Genomic DNA, 15,285 nt, shown 5'->3' on the forward strand with positions numbered 1-15,285 from the left:
GGGCCTCTTTGTTTAACTCCCAAAGGGGCCATGGCTTAATTTTCCCATGTCGGAGGCTTTGGGTAATGTCTTTTTAATGACACTATCCAGGATCCTGTCATGAGCTGGGTCATCAAACAAATCTCCAACCCGCTCTTCCTTTCGCTCTCTGTCTTGTCAATACATAATGTTAATATTCAAGTCAAAGCAGGGGACCAAACAATTCTCAAGGATCACATTAGCTCTTCTTCCCTGTGTGTTTGCTGAATCACACAAAAACCCAGTTGGAAAATACTTGAGTTACAATACCACATTTAAATCACCAAAAATTTGTGATGTGCAGAATTCAGAATTGAAGAAGTGTCTCGCTTTCATGTGTAAATTTCAGGGCTGTCAGTTTAATGCCTTAACTTAACTAATTAGTAATAAAAAAAATAACGTGACTGGCCCCGCCCCCAGACCTGTTACATCATCTTACATTTCATATAGTTGACTGTTGACAAATATGATGCAGGGCAACAACTCCATAAATGCAGTTATGCCCTAAAATTCAAGATATTTGGTGTCTCATATTTCTAGTTTTGCAGAGAACATATAACCTTTAAAGCTGCAGCAGAATTGTCTGTCTCCGAGCAGCACAGCAGTGATTAGTTTCTGAATGATCCCGAGTTTTGAACGAATCGTGTGAATCGATGATTCAAAGTCCCCTTCATAAAGAGAGCTGTTTACTTCATTCCAGAATGAATCAGCCGTTTGAACGAATTGAATGAATGCATGACATTTACCGCCACCTGCTGGCAGATTTAGTTTCTTATTTAGAGCATCATTTAATTAATAAGAATAAGAATAATAAAATTAATGGAATAGAATTGCAAATCCAGCCTGGCTATGAAATATGATCTTAAATATACAGTATTAGATATAGAGTTTCAATTTTATTACATTTTTAATTGAAATTTTCATTCTACTATGTCACCTTCAAATTCAAATTGCAATTAGGTATCCAGCTTTCTACCTTAATCCAAGATTGTATATATCAAGAAAGTTTCACTCATATTACTTAAAAAGGGAGAATGTGGGAAGCATGCTATGGCAGAATAAGCCCCACCTTCTAAATAAAAGAGCCAATCACCAATCGGTAAAGTCATTGCATCCATTAGAAGCTCTAGTTTGCAAACAGCCAGTGTCCTCAGATGCGTGCTCAAATAGTGTTTAAAAAAAAGCATTAACAACATTTGTGTGTCATTTTATGACATGTTGTCATTTGAAGTATGTTAATTAAATGTGTTAATGTGTAAAATTGAACTGATTTAAATTCAGTTCCGAATGGTGCATAAACCTGTTAATCATAGAGAAACAGAAATCAAAGGCACAGACACCACTATAGAGATTGCATTATATTTCCAAAAATATATGTACAGTCTATTACAAAGGTTACAAAGCAAAAGAAAAAAATGGTCTATGTAACAAGAAATTGTCTAGGTAAATGACCATACAGTTTCTCAACTGGGGAAAATACTTTTTTTTTTTTTTTTTGACCAATGAATACTCTCCATACTCTTGTCACAGAAAAATAAATAATTAATCGACAATTCATTTGACTGTACATTTTTCCAACCTAAAAGAGAAAAGAAAAAAAATACTCTTCTAAAATGGAAACCTATTAGCTCTCTTTGGTCCTAAATGAGAAATTATATACAACTGAAAGAGTGAGGGTGACGAGACTCAGCTGCATGTGAGATAGAAAAATATAGTGCATTTTCAATGAGCTCACTACAGAGTACTTAAGTGAAAAACAAAGAAAAGAAACCACAATTATAAATAAAATATACAAGTTTTACAGCTGGAACATATACAAATTGTCCTCTGGTTTGTGATTACTCTGACACAATCAACAGTGCTGAACTCTTTGGAATATTCCACTTCACTTTTTGTCTAGATGGGTTCTCTAGCGTCTTTCAAGAAGTCTTTAATACCCTGCTGCACCGTGAACTCAATCAATCCACAGCGCAAACCGTCTTGACTGAAAACTCTGCTACCATCAAACCAGAAAAGTTAGAAATGGCACAAAGCAGAACAGGAGAAAAATTGACAGGTTTGTCATTGACCCGTACGGTGGCCTCAATGTGGGATTGATTGAATCCAGGCGTTAATCTCAAATTGGCTCAAATTGCTGTCTCTACAAGGGCCCTGGATCCGAGCGGAGAGGGTAAGGGCCTGCGAGGGGCCCCTTGGAGGCCGGAGTGTGGGATCAGAACGTGCGGGGAGGCTGATCTGAGTGACTGCAGCTACTGCCGAAGCTCAGGAGGTTTGTGCTGACCGAGAGCCTTTCCGCTCGCATTCAATTCAAAGGCCTGGCGTGGGCTCAATGCTGAGGTTAGTGAGATGGAAGGATAGTGGATCGGAGATGGGCCTCTAACCAGGCTACGATATGATCCGCATGAGACAAACCAGCTGGGTTCACAATGGAGACGGCGTGGTAAACGATGGCTTTTTTGAAGCGCCAACCGTTTGGCTAAATCCTCCAGTCGTGCTGCGCTCCAACGGCTCTGCCTTCGCTTTCTTTCTAATCAAGAAAAATTCCACATGTTGGCACGGCTCTTGTGGTTAAAATGGCATTGGCTCCTCAAAATAATGAAAAACATGTTATGAGTGTTTAAAATGTCACATTAAGGTTTCGTAGTAAATAAAACAAAACTACTTCAGATGAAAGCTGAATAAAACGGTTGAGTTTTGTGGCAGCCCAGCTAATAAAAGGTCTACAGTACTCCTTAAAATATTTAACACTAAAATTCATAACATTTAATTGTCAACGAAACATTCAGTTGAGCGTGGAAGGCTGTTATGGCACTAAAACTTGAGCGTAAACCTCATCTTTGAGCTCAGCACAACAAAAGGGTGGAAGAAACACACCAAAAGAGATCCTCGTATATAAATTCACTAACTCTCTTTGATCAAATTTCACAGCACTGCTGCTGATTTCCAAGCAGTACGTGAGTAAAAGTCTATACAGCACCTCAAATTATTGCTCATATTGGTCAGTCTCTCCCCAACTCAGCCGTGATCTCACAAAGTATCTAAGTACCTAAAAATAAGAGCAATAGTTGACTTGTTTTAAGGCAGTATTACTCCTTTACACCACAACATTGTATGATTTTAAAGTCAGTCACCTGCTAGGAAACCAACTGATTCTAAACCAAAATGATACTGTTGCTGAAACAATTAAATTAAAATAGCCTATCATTTTCATTTTTTTTTTCATTTTTGTGTATCTTTATGGAAACATGTATTCATGGTAAATAATATCAATATTAAAAAGGACACATTCAACAACAGCACTGATAAATCCATTCATGTGGTAATTACAAACTTATAAAGAATATTGCCACCGTAATAGTTGTTCTTACATTAAAAAATCTCCACCTGAAGTGGTTAGCAATTCTCTTTGTACTAATTCACATCTGAATTGTCATGTAGGATCATAAAATAAACCTAACTGTCTGCTCGGGCTGTTCTTAAACACAACCAGCCACTCTCAGGAGCTTCACGTAACCAAGTGGTGGGATATTTCTGCTTGATATAAAAGACCGGCTCGGCCCGACTCTCTGCCAATGCTTCAGTCTGGAGAGAGCTTCATGTAAATAGTGCTGGCTGGAGAAGACAAACCTCCTCTGTCGACTTTCAGCCTCTGGTTCTGTCTCTTTCCCTCCAGATGAGATGTTTTACCCTGTTGTCAGTTCCGTAACACAATCGGAGAAAACAAGCTAACACAAATCGATTGAGTAGAAGAGTAACGTCCCACATTGTCTTAACGTGGATATTACAAACCAAAGCAAATTAAATCGCTGCAAATTCACTCCTTATGAACTGGATTTGCGTGTTTTTATATTCACCCTTGATTTAAAAAAAGAAATCAGTGAAATCTATAGCAACTATGAGCAAATCAACCTTTTGTGACGATAAAGACAGTCCGTACAAAGCATAAAAATCCTCTCAAATGCTCCATCTCAATGACGTGACGAGTTCTTTAGAGCATCCAGAGGTCACTGTCCGTTTAGGATTCTCTCTCTCTTTCCTGTTTGCGTTTTCTCTCCGTCTCTTGGTTTCCAGCACCTTCGCCAAAATCCTTCGCCAATAACAAAGGAATGATTCTGTTCTGCCAGTTCTGGAAGGTTAATCTCACCACAAGGGTGTGGAACGTTTTTTCTTTGTTGTTGATTTGTTTTTTCTTATTTTTTTGCTGTCACACACTTTGCGGTGCTGTCCTGGAGAGTTCTGATTCATCCGACCGGGAAGGGCAGCGGACGCCCATCACACTTGAACGCCCGTCCCGTGAAGATGCAGCATCTGGGCTCTCATAGTCTGTATACTGCTCATAATCTTCTTCTGATGGCCCACCAAGGAGATTCCCAAACTCATTACATCCCTAAAGCAGAAACACAACATTCATAAATCACAGCAATGGAGCATGAAGCGCCCGAGAGCTATTTCATTACCGAAGCAAAAGGAAACTGAGAAAAGGCCATATTAACTATAACACGATGAGTCTGAGTATGAGTCAAAGAGATCTGATTAAAATGCAGCACAATGTCAGGATGGTATTGTGAATGAGAGCTGAAGGCTGAAATTACACCTAGAAAGATCATGCGTTTCTATAGAGCGTGACTGTGTGCAGGAAAGATCATAGCAAGGCACTCTTACTCGATAGTCATTCTAGCCACAGATTCGAGCGAGCTGTAGCCGGCAGCTGTGAAGTTGTCTATGTATCTCGCCATCTTGATGGCTTCCAACCACTCACTGACCAATCGGAAAGAGGTGAAATCTGGAGTGTTCTGGTCAAGCAGTGGGCTTATGGGTCTGAGGAAAAGAAGAGACAAGTATAAGTGTTATGAAGGCACAGTACCATTATTTCTCAGTATAATATTTCTGGCATATGATACTGTCCTCAGTTGACCTATTTTGTACGTTTAGATTACCACTGCCATTGAAAATAATTCTCAGTTTGGTAAAAAAGAGGTTCAAACTGCCCAACTAATTTAAATTTCCTGGCCTACTGCTTGGCCAATGTATTATATTTCAGAATCATGCAGTATAGACAATGCTAATAATGTAAATTGTTTTGATTACTTTGGTATTTTCGTTTTTAATTTCTGAATTTTTGGAATAGCTGATACTGCTTTTAAATAATAAAAACAAACTTGGTCTGCATCCTTTGTTTTTATTTGTTTTACTGCTTGTGATTAGTTTGTTTGTCTAAATCAATTACATGAACAACTTGAAGCTGAAAAACTGGAATGTTTACTTAATTGAGAAATATTTGAAGGCTGCATGCCATTGTTAAAGTTTAATTTGCTAATTTAATAAGCATTTTAAATAAATAGGAGGTGTTCGATAGCATAATATTCTTGCAGCGGTATTGGAACTGAGAATAATGAAATCTCACTGATATCCGCCAATCCTAACTCATGGATTACAGACAAGGACACATGGTTTACTGTATTCACATTGCAGTGATTTAGTGAACTGTTGCTTTGCTTTACTTGTAAAAGATGGTTAGTTGGACCAAGGGCTTCTTCCCTAAGTTTTAAAGGTCATATCTTCAATGTGAGACATGGTTTCAGTTATGATTGTAAACACACTTCCTTCCTTTGTCTAATATCACACTGGGGACTGGAGTTCCCACAAGGCTTTAAAGTCTCAAACGCTCATTATGACAATTGATTTAAAGTCCTTGTTATCGAATATGAAGGCATGGAGGCTGTTTCGCTTTATTGATTCCCTGGGATTTATCTCTCATCAGTAAACCCTAGCGGATAAATCAAATGCCGGACAGATGGAACTGTTCGCAAATTTACTCGCGAACCTATAAAAGGGCTCAAAGACATTGCAGTGAGGTGCAGGAGTATAAAACATAACAAGCAACTTCCATACATCGTAAAAGCAAAGCTGGATAACGGCAGGCAGTAAAAAAAATAGTGAATGGGCATCCTCACCGTGTACACGTTCCCATTGGCGTTTTTAAGGTGTTAGGATTGCGGATCATTTTGTCTAGGATGCCGACGATCTGGTCAAATTTGGGCCGGTCTGCTCGGTCTTTCTGCCAACAGTCCAACATGAGCTGATGGAGGCCAGGAGGGCAGTCCATGGGGGCGGGAAGACGATATCCCTCCTCTATAGCCTTTATGACCTGCAAGATCAGAGTGAGAGATGGAAAATTTGAAAATGTGTGAAAGAAAACCAACAGGTTCAGAGACAGAGATACAAGAAGACAAGGAAAAACCGCGTAGCTTATCCATTAGCATCCAGAACGAAATATACACAAAGCCTGCCTGCACCTTCAGCTCTCCCTTTGCTTATCCTTTAATCAGGAATCTGTAAACAGCAGCTTTGCTGGATAAATCTGTTGTGGTTTACCTCCAGCATTACAAACTACAACACAGGGAAAAGTAGGCTAACCAGATGTGATTATTCTTGCATTGGTTATTGGAGGGCGTGTGAGCGCAAGAAAAGGGCACCACTAAAACTGGATGTGAATGAGGCAAGCGCACTAAAAGCCGTCTGTTCAACAGCTGCTGGTGACTGTCATACTATCATGAGCCTATCTAATCAGCCTAAACCAGCAAACAGGGTTACGGTTTAAACCAAAGATGAATGCATTGGCATTTGGGTGTCTGTGCAGTTGAATGGTTCCACATGTTGGGGTTTATGAATGTAAAGGAACCATAAAACAATAAAACCACCTGTTCTTCTACTCACTCAACATGCTGTGTCTGAGTTATGTGTGTATACTAAAAATACTGTACCATTAAAAATGTTGGTGTCGGTAGTTTTTTTTTTAAGAAATGAATACTTTTTTCAGTATGAATGCCTTTAATTGATCAAAAGTGACAGTAAATGTTGTCCTTTCACCTTTATGCTCAAATAATCCTGGGGGAAAAATTTATCACGGTTTCCACAAAATATTAAGCAGCACTATTGTTTTCAACATTGATAATACAAATTGTAAAAAAATAAAATAAAAATGTTACGTGAGCACCAAATCAGAGTATTACAATGTAACTGAAACATCATGACACTGAAGACTGGAGTAATGCCTGGTAAAAATTCAGCTTTGCCATCAAATTAATACATTTAAATTCACAATATTATTGGTTTTACTGTGTTTCTAATCAAATAAATGCAGCTGTGATGAGCAAAAGAGACTTTCAGAAATGTGGACTCACAACTAGCAGCTAATCTGATAGAATTACTTGAATCTGGGGAAGTCGTGGCCTAATGGTTAGAGAGTCGGACTTGTAATCCAAAGGTTGCGGGTTCGAGTCCCCGGCCGGCAGGAATTGTAGGTGGGGGGAGTGAATGTCCAGCGCTCTCTCCACCCTCAATACCACGACTGAGGTGCCCTTGAGCAAGGCACCGAACCCCCAACTGCTCCCCGGGCGCTGCAGCATAAAATGGCTGCCCACTGCTCCGGGTGTATGTTCACGGTGTGTGTGTGTGTGTGTGTGTGTGTGTGTGTGTGTGTGTGTGTGTGTGTGTGTGTGTGTGTGTGTGTGTGTGTGTGTGTGTGTGTGTGTGTGTGTGTGTTTACGTTGGATGGGTTAAATGCAGAGCACGAATTCCGAGTATGGGTCACCATACTTGGCTGAATGTCACTTCACTCACTCACTTATCTGAGTTGACTAAACTAAACAGAGAAAAGGCTTGTCCAGATCTATGATTTTTCCCCTCGTCTACTACCGAGGAATAGTAGAAGCAGACTGTTTATTTTCCTCAATTCCTCATCTGCTATTCTTGTCGTGTCTCTCCAAATAAGGCTTGAGCTACGGAAAGAAAAGTGTCAAAACAGAAAGAGTTGAAGAAATGTAAATATTTCCTTCTTTTTTAGCAGTCCTCAAGGAGTTGTTCGCCTCCCCCTCAAAAGGGTATAAAAACATCTGACGTTGAGCCCTGACAAGTATCAAGACTCCACTGAGGCAAATGTTCGAACGCCAAAAAAATAACATTAAAGGCTGATACTAGCTAGTTGCTACCACTGAGAGCTAACATTCACTAGTGAGCAGAGAATTACAAGTCATCATTAGTCTCAGTGATAAGGACTGTTTACCTTCTCTGAGGATGTTCAAGCTTGTGTAATTTTGACAAAGAATCTGCGTACACAAGACAAGTGCCTATACAGCGGCAGATTAACAACACTTCCCCTCATACATATCGTTAGCCGTGACCATATCTGAATTTCAATCCGCTTCAGCTTGAAAACCCTGCACGCATGTGATCAGAATGATGAACGGCACTTTGCTGTCCTAATTTCTTTGAGACAAAAGCTCGGCCTGCAGATCGTTCAGAAGGTTTTGCATGGCTAAGCAGATATCTTTGAATTGATTGAACTCTGCTAATGATGAATTTGGCTCACATTATCATTTCTCATTATAAAGGTTGAAAGTGTAGCAGAATACAAAAACGAATTCTACAAGCAAAACATTCCATTCGTTTCCGCAGATCCATTAAACCTTTTAATGCTCAAAATGTATCATTAAAACAAGGTCACTCATGACACCTATGTAGATATCCAGCTAGAAAATTGAAAGCGTCAGACGTGCTTAACTGTCCTAATACCAGAATACCTACAGATTACAGAGTAAAAATAGGCCTTTTGGTGCTATAAGACTATAAAGTAAGCTGAACGAACAAGAGAATTGTCTTTTCTTCTAAAAGTGCCTTGATGAAGTTGAAATAATTGTAATTTCTAACTTTTTCATTTAAACCACACGAGAAATGTTTGAAAGTGATCAAATATGTATAATAGCTGCATTAAAAAAATATGAATTAATGTAGAAGGAATTTAAAACAACATGATCACAGAACCGACATACTGTATGCATTGATGCATTAGTGCAGTGATAACTAATAATAAGTATATTACTAATAATAAGAAATTATTTTATAATTGTATATGCATTTTTATTTGATTATTTTGTACCATAATACAACTTGTAATCATTGTATAATTATAATTATATTATATATAATTTTTTAAATAATTTTCTATGGATTTTTATTATATTATATTATGAAACTATTTGATTTGATTGTACAAAACATTCATCTATAAAAAACAGTAACTTACATCTTGATTGGACATGTCCCAGTAAGGTCGTTCTCCGTAGGACATGACCTCCCACATGACAATCCCGTAGCTCCATACATCACTAGCTGATGTGAATTTACGATACTGGATGGCTTCCATTGCTGTCCACCGAACTGGGATTTTTCCACCCTGTTTAGTGAGTAAAATTCACAATCAGTAAACTCTGCATCAAGAAGAGAAGAGTTAAAATGCACTGCATTGATGTTCGGGACCATTCTAGCATCACAATGCAGCACAGACAGTATCTATATTTGTACTCCTATCTGATGCACGGATTGATTTGTTTATTCTGAGAGCGCCGTGGGCTTCCAAGGCAGGTAGGATGAGACAGCGGCTTAATTGACTCACCGTCGTTGTGTAGACAGCTTCGGGATCGTCGTCAATCACTCTGGACAGGCCGAAGTCGGACACTTTACATACGAGATTGCTGTTGACAAGGATGTTTCGCGCCGCCAGATCGCGATGGACGTAGCCCATGTCTGAGAGGTATCTCATGCCGGCCGCAATGCCGCGCAGCATTCCCACCAGCTGAATTACTGTGAACTGCCCATCATGTTTCTGTGCAAGTACAAACAGAGAAATGTTGTCTATCCATCACCAGCGCACAACAGACACCATGCTCCATCCACCACGTGGGGGGGCTGACAGTAACACGGCCCGAGAATGAGCAATGAAATGGTAAATCGCAGTGGGTGTAATGAACAGAACAGAAAAGATATTGTATTCACTGACCAGATTGTCTAGGGTGGTTTATACGTACCCTGAGGAATGCATCTAATGAGCCATTTTCCATGTATTCAATTACTATCATGACTGGTTTTCCTGAAAGAGCAAAGAACAGACTCCATTAAAGTGAAGCGCGGCCAACACACACCGTACAAAAGCAGTAATGAGAAACAATTCACAGACAATTCTACAACACTAGATTCACTTTAGTCTGTCGTCCGGGCTTTTCATAAAACCTTTTGGGGTGTACACTCTCCAAAAATAATAATAAACGACCCTGAGCCACAAATAATATTATCCAAATTACAAGATCAATTCATAACAATATGACTTCACAACTGAACTTATGGTAAGTCATAACTCTCCGTTTAGAAGATTAATTGTATGCTTTAAAAGTTCAATTTCAGTCAGACTAAAAAGATGATTTGTCTTGTTTAAATGTCATGTAAACACTTTAGTCTGACTGAAATCGCATGAGTCTGGTTTTTGCAAAGTCAGAGTAACAGATTTAGATAATGTCATTCATCGGACTACAACTGTCCCTTCATTTCTTGACAAACCTTTGTGAAAAAGGAATACACTTTAGCATATATATATATATATATATATATATATATATATATATATATATATATATATATATATATTGCTGATAATTAAATATACTTTAAATTCATATTAAATGCAACTGGTTAAACATTACATTGCTTTTTTGACCCAGTAAACACTACCGTGATTTTTTAAAGTAGGATTTAAGTGCATCTTTATATGCACTTTAAAATATACTTAATGTAACTGCTAAATGTAACTGTAACTGTAACTGTAACTATTAAAACTTGTATGTCATGTATTTAAATGTGTTTGTGATTGAACATTTGTTATTAAGCTGTAGTTTAGTATATTTACTTTAAATACAATATCAAATAACACTACAGTGCAAATTATGATCAGTAACTTTACATGCGTTTTAGTATATTTGTCAACATAAAAAAAAAGGTATTTTAAAGTACTTTTTCAACCAAAAATGAAAATTCTGTCATTAATTACTCACCCTCATGTCGTTCCAATCCCATAACACCTTCCTTCATCTTTGGAATGCAAATTAAGATATTTTAATGAAATCCGAGAGCTTTCTGACAGCTTTTATAGACAGCCACGGAACTGACACGTTCAAGGCCCGGAAAGGTAGTGAGAACATTGTTAAAATAGTCCATGTGACATCAGTGGTTCAATCTTAATTTGATGAAGCTATAAGAATACTTTTTGTGTGCAAAGAAAACAAAAATAATGGCTGTATCCGAAATCACCCCCTATACCCTCAAATAGTGCACTATTTGAGGGGACAGCCATTTGAAGTGGTGTTCGAAACCATAGTGAATGTTCTCGAGTGCACTCATTCAATCCCACAATGCACCGCAAAAACGAGTGTACAACCGATGTACACTCAACGGCTAGAGAATCCCCAGAATGCACTGTGAGAGTCCCGTGCCGAAGGAATTCCCGCATCTCACCAGAAGATGGCGCCCGCAGCTGAATCACCCATTCATTGATTTTAGAAGCGCTCGTCCACGACGTAATACAGTGTAATACAACATAAGTACAAAATTAATTGTAAACTGACTATTAGGGTTTATACATAATTTCCGTGACAGAGTTCAAGATAAATCCTTCAATCTTACTACTGGAGCTGCCCGTATCAAATGATTATTTAACAGTAAGCAAACTATGCAAAAGCGGCAGTCCTTCCTGTGCACTTAGTGTCCGAATTCACTCACTCGTTTTCATTCACTCCTTCAAGTGAACTATATGAGTGGACTAATGTAGGGAATAGTGAATGAGGGTATAGGGGCCGATTTCGGGTACAGCCAAAGACTTTATTCAACAATTTATTCTCTTCGTGTCAGTCTTCGACGTACTTTCATGAGATTACCACAACTTATTCTTGTAGCTTCATAAGATTAGGGTTGAACCACTGACAATTTTAACGACGTCCTTACTACCTTTCTTTGTTGCATTGCTGTCTATGCAGTGTCAGAAAGCTCTCGGATTTCATCTAAAATATCTCATTTGTGTTTTCTGAATATGAACGAAAGTGTTATGGATTTGAAACGACATGAGGGTGAGTAAAATATGACAGAATTTTCATTTTTTTTGGGATGAACTATTCCTTTAAAGTACATTTTAAATCATTGCTTTAAATCAATATTTTTTTGTAAAACTTTCAATTTGATATTACAAAATTTACTTTTTAAAAGTGTACTCGTCAAGAAACAGTCATGGAAGTGAATTTAAGTACACTTAAATACACTTTTGTGACTTTTTATTTCACTGATATTATATTATCTGCAATTACAGTATTTAAAAAAATATGGTAACACTTTTTTAAGGTGTCCTTGTTGCACATGTTGCATGTACTTACTATTATAATAACAATAAATGATGCATAATTACATGCAAGTAACCCTAAGCCAAACCCTAATCCTAACCTTGACCATATAGTAAGTATATGTAGTTAATTAATATTACTCAGTGCTTAAATGTATAATTGCACCATAGCAAGGGCACACAAAGTGTAACCAAATATACTTTTAAAATCTGAAGTACAATAAAAGTGCACATTCAGTACAATTAATTACACCTTTTTTTCAAGAGAAGGAAGTCTTGTTGGTTAAGCTAGTTCTAGCATTCAAAGCTGCCCACCTCTGGTGACTACACCCTCCAGATGGACCACATTGGGGTGATCAAACTGGCCCATTATGCTGGCCTCACACAGGAACTCCCGCCTTTGTTTTTCAGTGTAGCCTACTTTCAGCGTTTTTATGGCCACCGACACGTCTCTCTTTCCCGGTAGCTTCAGTCGTCCGCTGCACACCTCTCCAAACTCTCCTGTGAAGCACACAACCACCCGCAAGCTGAGTTCCAGAGATCCGGGCCACGTTTGACACCGTTGCCTGTACCTGTGCTGTTTCATACATATCAGTCACACCAGCAGCAGAATTCAGCATTATATAATGCTATGCATCAGTACACAGGGGAGTGCAACCAAGAGAGCAGATAATTGGATATGCTATATAGAGGACACGCTAACACACTCATACAGCTTGTAACTAAAAGCGATGCGGCAGCAATTCATCAATGGCGATGCATTTATGTGCATCCTAGCCTTAAGAGAAGACATATTAATTATAAACCAATCCTACAGCAGCGCTATCAATAACAAGGGGCCAGAGAGATGCTCAGGCCGGTATCGAGAGTGTAAATATTTGGTTGTCATTGTGATAAATGAGAGAGGTGTGTGACTAAAGCGAGGCAGCGGAGAAGACAAGGGAAGAGCTCACCTGCGCCGATAACCCTCTCAATCTTAATGCAAGAGGCATCCAGCTCCTTTGCGAACTGATGGACAGCCCTGTTCGGGTCCTCGTAGGTTTCAGGGTCAATGTAGGTTTTGGTGCCTGGAAATTTAACTGTAGAAGGGTAAGAGGATTACTGTTACGATTAAATATGCATGCCACACACACACAGAGCCCCTGATGGACGGATGCGATTACTGGAGGGTAGAGGTGCGGGGCTGTGGGCTAAACAGCGCACTGTGATGGAAGATAGCATGCCAAAAGGTCTCTTTCATCAAATAATAAAACCTATGCTTTTATTTTTCCCACATATTTCATGAAAGCGCTATTAGATTTTCTTGTTAACCTTCTCACAATGGAGCCGAAAGGGTATTAGCCGTACAGCATGGCAGCAGCATTCGTAGCTGTCACTCATTGGATAATGGGTTTCAGAAGACTGAACTATTAGTTTGAATGCCAAGAAAGATAATTTCACTGCATATGACCATGAAACAGTTATTACAAACACAGACACAAAACTATTCTTCTTTTTTGTCTTCTGAACATTAACACCATTAACAGTTCTCAATGTTAAGTTAGATGTTTTACTAGTTTATAGTTAAAAAAAATATATATATTATATATATATATATATATTTATTTGTGTGTGTATATATACATATATTCACACGATATTGTTGTTGTTATTATATTAATAATAATAACAATAAAAATGTATTAACATTATCAACATTCAACAATTACATTATTATTATTATTATTAGTAGTAGTAGTAGTAGTAACATCAATATCATTAATAGTTATCAATGTTATTATACATCATTTTAATAATGCCATTGATTTAATTACTTATTATTATTACTTATTATTGTTAATAGTAAAATATTTAATTCTAAAATATATATTTAAAAACAACAACATTCCACAATTATAATATTATTATTATTAATTATTGTAATAATAACATTGATTAATTAATTATTCATTGTAAGGCCTATTATTATGGTTAATAATAAAATAAATAAATATATAAAATATTATATTAAAAAACAACAACACAACAATTATAGTATTATTATTACATAGTATTAATAATTGTTATTAAGAATTATTCTAATGATAACACTTATTTATTAATTATTAATTGCAAAAACTATTATTATTATTACTACTAATAATATTTGAATATATAAAATGTATTTTAAAATAACAACATTCAGCAATTATAGTATTATTATTAAAATTATTAATTATTATTAAGATATTAATAACTGTTATTATGAATTCATCCAATAATATTAATTAATGAATTACTCATTATAATAACTAATTGATTAATTGTATTAAGTATTAATAATTAGTAATACATATTATTTTTATTGTTAATAAATTAATTTCAATAACTATTTTAATAACATTATTAATAAAACGCTAATTATATTAATATATTACGAAGCCCACTTAACAATATTTGACTTTCTTTTATCTATATACAACAATTTAGGCCCAATTAATGTGTTCACCCAGTTTTACTATCTAATCAAATCCTATCATTCCATTGCTACCTGTCAACTTCAACATTAAGCTCCATTTAATGAGATGCAAAACCTAATAGGCCACATCACGCTGGGATGAAAACGACTAAAATGGACTGTTGCTAACGAGTAATTCAATTACTAATTTGCAACAAACGCAATGTCGAGGAATAGAGAGAGAGCTTTTTCTCAATATCCCCCAGCTTCTTCCCGGCCGTGTTGGCTTACGCGCTGACATAAGCAAACAGGCGGCATTGTGCTCCACTCACATGCAACGACAGCTGATATTTCCCTTCTTCTCGCCTGTTATAATTGCTTTGTCCATCTAGGCTGTCAGTAAATCTGATAGAACGTGTGTATCACTGTTGCCCGCACAACGAGATGCAACAAATTGGGCGTACGAGTATGGCGCGCACCTTATCTGCCTTTTGTCAAAGCAGCCAGCATCTTGTGCTTTTGCGCAGCCGAGCAGGTTCTCTTTATAAGCAGATGTTGTCTGTAGCATCCAGTGCTGTTTTTGGCAGGGCTGTGCGGCAGCGAGAATATGGCA

At 37.4% G+C, this 15,285-nt stretch overlaps 1 protein-coding gene across 2 annotated transcripts in view; it reads right to left on the minus strand.

Annotated features, from left to right (window-relative positions):
• Positions 1–1,365: 1,365 nt before the first annotated feature.
• LOC306843905 (ephrin type-A receptor 7-like) overlaps positions 1,366–15,285 on the minus strand; it is an 83,470-nt gene continuing 69,550 nt past the window's right edge. Inside the window, exons 10-17 of one of the 2 annotated variants that reach the window (XM_079375612.1) lie at positions 13,189–13,314; positions 12,551–12,736; positions 9,885–9,946; positions 9,473–9,682; positions 9,104–9,253; positions 5,973–6,166; positions 4,681–4,836; positions 1,366–4,405 (exon numbers count right to left, since the gene is read on the minus strand). In XM_079375612.1, coding sequence (XP_079231738.1) covers positions 4,291–4,405; positions 4,681–4,836; positions 5,973–6,166; positions 9,104–9,253; positions 9,473–9,682; positions 9,885–9,946; positions 12,551–12,736; positions 13,189–13,314 — 1,199 coding nt within the window. In that variant the 3' untranslated portion in view covers positions 1,366–4,290. The remainder of the gene's footprint in view (positions 4,406–4,680; positions 4,837–5,972; positions 6,167–9,103; positions 9,254–9,472; positions 9,683–9,884; positions 9,947–12,550; positions 12,737–13,188; positions 13,315–15,285) is intronic. The other variant, XM_079375613.1, reaches the window with a different exon arrangement.

This window comes from Barbus barbus (assembly GCF_936440315.1).
Source record: "Barbus barbus genome assembly, chromosome: 24".
Taxonomy (NCBI): Eukaryota; Metazoa; Chordata; class Actinopteri; order Cypriniformes; family Cyprinidae; genus Barbus; species Barbus barbus.